The 5,375-nt window shown below is 44.0% G+C and overlaps 1 protein-coding gene across 1 annotated transcript in view; it reads left to right on the forward strand.

Moving 5' to 3' along the window:
• LOC110318043 (BPI fold-containing family A member 2-like) overlaps positions 1-1,613 on the forward strand; it is a 5,954-nt gene extending 4,341 nt beyond the window's left edge. The window contains exons 4-5 of the mRNA XM_021192801.1: positions 926-1,078; positions 1,475-1,613. Of these exons, the coding sequence (XP_021048460.1) occupies positions 926-1,078; positions 1,475-1,613 (292 nt within the window). The remainder of the gene's footprint in view (positions 1-925; positions 1,079-1,474) is intronic.
• Positions 1,614-5,375: the final 3,762 nt, after the last annotated feature.

Raw genomic sequence — 5,375 nt, forward strand, 5'->3', positions numbered from 1 at the left:
CACATTTTCTGTATCCATTCCTCTATTGAAGGACATCTGGGTTCTTTCCAGCTTCTGGCTATTATAAATAAGGCTGCTATGAACATAGTGGAGCATGTGCTCTTATTACCAGTTGGAACATCTTCTGGATATATGCCTAGGGGAGGAATTGCTGGATCCTCTGGTAGGATTTTTGAAGCCATGAGGAGTGATTGCTAGGTAATTACTTAACCAGTTTGTGCCTAGGATTTCTTGTATATTTATCTCCCTACACTGTTGAAATGGTTCAATGAGTTAAACTAGGTACAATACTTTGAGTGCCCACAGATAATTTGTGTTACAAAATGGTAGCAATTGTTGTGTTCCACTCACCAGTGATCCTAAGATCTCGTGGGCAGTCCTCTAGGGACCGTGGAGGTGTCCATCCATTCTGCGCCCTAGGTGACCCGGTGCTGGCACAGACCGGAAGAGATTTGTGCCCCTGGTCAGGCAGGTTCTCTGCTGCCCTAGTGCTGTCTCAGGTCCCGTGCGCAATTGGATTGGAGCAGATGTTGTGTTCCACTCATCAGTGATCCTAAGGGGGAGTGTGTGGGTAGGTGAGTGGGGTGTGTGTGTGTGTGTGAAGGGAGGGTATAAGGGACTTTGGGGATAGCATTTAAAATGTAAATGAAGTAAATACCTAATAAAAATTGAAAAAAAATGTTAGCAATTATTTTTATTATTAGTCTCTTCCCAAGTAACAATCTCACATGTGCTAAACATGTTTGGTCCAGAGAACTCCTATACAAACATGCAAATTTTATAGAGAATATGTAACGTGTTGACATTAGCTAAACCTTATTGATAGTACTCACTGACACGCTGCACTGTGTCCACACAGGTGACAACCATTGCAACCTGTAAAGCCTTCTAGATCTGAGTCTGGTGTGACTCTTGTTTTCTGCAGGCCATTACCTGATTCGACTCCTGATGTCTCTGTTTCTATGGAGATGTTATCTTCACTTGCTGTTCAAAAAGATGCCAAGATTGGCCATAATGTCCTGGTCATGAAGGAATGCTCAACTAGTCGAGACAAAATCTCCATTGACTTGTTGAACATGTAAGGCTCATCCATCCCAGCAGAGCTGGGAACTCAGGGAAGTCTTAGGACCTGTGACTTTAAAGCTATTACTACACTTGGGAAATAGCCAATAAAACACACAATGAGATTAGCCTCAAGAATCAGCTCTGTCAACACTTTCAGCTCTGTCACTCTGCAGCTTCAACTTCAGAGGCTGCAGTTTGCCCATCTGTGCATTTGAACACTAAAGATCCATGGTTATCAGTTCTGGGATGAAGGCATGAGAAAATACACATTTAGCTGAGATCCTGGAACATGCTAAGGGCTTAAAAACTATAAAACACATTGACTCCAGGGACTGTTCCTGTCTATTGCTGAGGCAGGAGATTGGACCTCTTCAGCCATAATCATGCACTTAGCTATGGTGCCTTTCAGCTGTGTCAGTGTGCCTAGTGCCTGCGAAGATGTGAACACTACATTCACCTGCAGGTGGGAAGCAGTTGGAGAATTAAAAGACATCATGGACTCTGCTTGTCCTGAATTACTTGCTGCTGTTGGAAAAATTCTGCAGTGAGATCTTGACATCCTAATCCTGTCATTTCCATAACTGATCCCCACTGATACTCAAAATCTGCAAAATAAAGCAGGTTTGGGAGAGGCAGAAGGTGGGAGAGCTTATGCTAATAGTCTTTGGGAGAGGAAATGCGTCTTGCAAGTCAAGGACTGGGACTGGGGCTCTTCAGTCAGAAATAGAGGAGTGGATTCTGTCCCCAGCCTGGCCAACCATGTCCTGAGGCCATTCATCCTCCCTCTAGCAAAGATCTGATTTCCCTCTTCCAAAGACAGGGCCACAGTTTTGGCATGCAAATTCAAAGGGCTGCATCCTGCTGGACACTGCCCTGCCAACCACACCCAAGAAACTCATGCAGCTCCACTGAATCTGAATCCTCACTGCCATGTAGACTCTTATGATATGGCTCTGCCCTCACCCCTCAATCAAACACTGGTTATTTTCCTGTGCTTCTTTTTCCTACCACAGGACATTTTCATTGATAATCTGATTACATAAAATCACTTTTCTTCTTATTTCAACTCAATGTACCTTTTCCTCTTTTACAGTCTTTCCTAGTTTTCTTCTCTTTTTCTTATTAGGACATACTCTTAACCTTCAGAGTACTTGTCTCTGTTGTTGTGTGTGCATACATATTTTTGATATAGGTTATCAGTGTACAGCCCTTGTTAGCTTCAATCTCAGTGATCTACCTTCTGTCTCCTGAGGACTGGGATCAAAGGTGGGTGACACCACACCTGATATCACACTGTTCATTTAATTGGACATTTTTCGTTACTTATCTTGTGTTGGGGGATGGGCGTATATGTATGGGCTCTCTCTGGCTCTCTCTCTCTCTCTCTCTCTCTCTCTCTCTCTCACACACACACACACACACACACACACATCAGTGGTCTTTGGCTGCCCCTCTTTTNCTCTCTCTCTCTCTCTCTCTCTCTCTCTCTCACACACACACACACACACACACACACATCAGTGGTCTTTGGCTGCCCCTCTTTTGATTAGGCCCTCATTGGAATCTTTAGCTCCCCATGCTTGTAAGAGTTTCGAGGGCACCAGGACTCAGGCACATATGTCGTCAGGCCTTGGAGGTGGTCCTTCTATGGATATGTTCATTTACAAAGTCCATCTCTGTCCAGTATTCTCTGCCTCACTGAATCTCATAAGTGTCTGCACCGTGAGACACTGTTATCCACGTTCAGGTGAAAAGCAGTGTACTCGAGGTCACACAGGTGACAGAGTGACAGGCCACAGGGAGGTTACAAGATGGGTGGGCCTCTACTCAATTTCCAATGGCAAAGTCTGTGACTGTTTCTCACTTTGTCCCTTTAGCCAATCTGGTAAGGTCTATCTCCACCTGAAGAGGAAAGAGCAAATGAGGATGCTGTGTCGCCCACTGCTGGAATGGGTACTGTCTTAGTTATCTTTCCATTGTTATGAGAAACAGCATGACCAAAGGGAATAAAAGAAAGCCTTTAATTTGGGACTCACTATTCCAGAGGATTAGGGCCAATGACCTTCATGGTAAGGAGTATGGCATCAGGCAGGCATGGCACTAGGGAGGAGCTGAGAACTTAGATCTAGACCTGCAACCACCAGGCTGTGTGCACTAAATGGGAGTAGCAGTATCTTGAAAACTCTAAGTACATCCTCAGTGACATACCTTCTCCAACAGAGCCACGGATCTCCTAAGCTTCTCAAATAGTTCCTACAACTGGAGGGCAAGTATTCACATATTGGAGCCTATGGTGGCAGTTCTCATTCAAACCTCATTAGTAGGCTCTTTACTCTGCACACAGCAGCCTGTCTAGAAGGTAAGGTGGACTTATTTTTCTTCTGTCACCAAGAGTAACTAAGACTTGATCCTGACTCTGGGATAAACTCTGATTTTGTGTTGAGGAGCTTAAAATACCAGAACCTGAACCTAGATCTTTTTCACTAAATAATTTGCTTGAATGAGACTTAAGTTTGTGCATAGACAGCTGACCATGAGCTACACCCTCTCCCTGACTTGTGCATGGTTTCCACTCAATCTTTTCCTATTTGTCATTGTTCCAGAAGAATGGAAAAGGAGGGGTCAGAGTCAAGTACCAGAGAAACACCACGAATCCATAGATGCTTATTTTCATGCCCTAAGCCATTCTGGGCACTGTAGTAGGGATGAGTGGAGACAGGGGGGAAGGGAAGTCCCAGTCCCATCACTGTCCAGCGAGGGCCAGCAACCACTGATGCACTGACTGCTAATAAGCTGACCACTTTTGTTCTTATTCCAGGTTGCTGAATACTGCTTCATCTTATTCCTTGTGGCATTTCCCTGTAGGATTCTTCTATCATCCATANAATCTGTGCCCAATCCCACATGAAGAGATTACACNGGACTCCCTTCTTCTCTCAGCTATTCCCATACTTGTTATCTCCACACCAGCAATAAAATCCTAACTGCATCCTGGTGTGTACCTGCCTCAGTCCTTATACTGGGTGAGATTGCAACTGAGTGGCAGACACAGATACAACATTGAAGAGTGTATTAAAAATATCTCACAACTTCTCTTTTGTTTATATATTATAACAAAATAAAATATGTAAGGTGATACCAAAACTTTAACTTTGAATTGGGACAGGAATAAGACAAAAGAAAAAGGGCCCAAGAAAAAGCATGTGAATCAGACACCCACTCACTCCCAAGCTCAGGAATGTCAGAAGAACAATAAACTAGAAGCCGTAGGATACATCCAGAGTGTCCCGAGGTTACCTGTGCAGGCCTCTGTGAGTTCATATGAGCTTTGCTGGTGATGATTTAGATTACATAGCTGGATTTTGAACTTGGCGGGTTCCTCTTTCTTCCACCATTCTCCATGCTTTCCCCATCATCTGTAGCTATTCTTTGCTACTTTGTGGGTTCTTCTTTCTTCTACCTTTTTGCACACCTTCAAGCCCTTAACNNTACATAGAATAGAAGAAAGGATAGAGGTGAGAGAGGAAAGGGAAGACGTCCTTGAATCTAGTTCCTTTTTGATTGTTTCTTCTTTGAGCACTACTGCTAACAAACCTCAACCAACTGCTCCCTGTGAGTGACCACTGCCAACCCACCCCATCTCTCAGGCACCTAGCATTTTTATACCCTCTGAAAAGTTCCCAGAATTCCAAATGTCACTCAGTTATAGAAACTTTCTGCAGCTGGCAAAGTCATGCCTCAGCCAGAGCACCAAGCAAACCACAGTCAGCTTCTGCGGTCAGTCTGAAACAGCGCCGTATCCCTCACGTGGGCTTACAATGGTGAGACATTTTTTAATGTTTTCATTTTTTTTTGAAATAAAAATTCTCACTACAGGAGCACCTTGCTTTGCTGGTATCCTTAATCACCTCTGGTTCTAAAATTNTTTCTGTCTCCTCTTCTGTGCTGATCCCTGAGCTCTGTTGAGAGAAATTTGATGGAGACATCTCATTTAAGGCCGAGCTTACAGCTTTTTCTTTTTTTTCTGCACAGAGTTTTGTAAGCAAGGGGGGGGGGGATGGCCACACAGCCAATGAACCCCACCATCAATTACACATGTACAATTGTGTGTGGTACCTAATGTTTGCCACACAGGCAGTGGAACAGGGTTATGCTGACATACAACTTCACTCAGAGCTTTGTCATGTGTTCTTAAANGTCTGGATGACTGGTGCAAGAATGATGACCTCCATGTTGGATATGCTTCAGGAGAATAAACTGGTAGACTTGGGTTTGGACTACATAAATCTTAGTCTCCATGGGGAGGTCAG

This window comes from Mus pahari, chromosome 3 (assembly GCF_900095145.1).
Source record: "Mus pahari chromosome 3, PAHARI_EIJ_v1.1, whole genome shotgun sequence".
Taxonomy (NCBI): domain Eukaryota; kingdom Metazoa; phylum Chordata; class Mammalia; order Rodentia; family Muridae; genus Mus; species Mus pahari.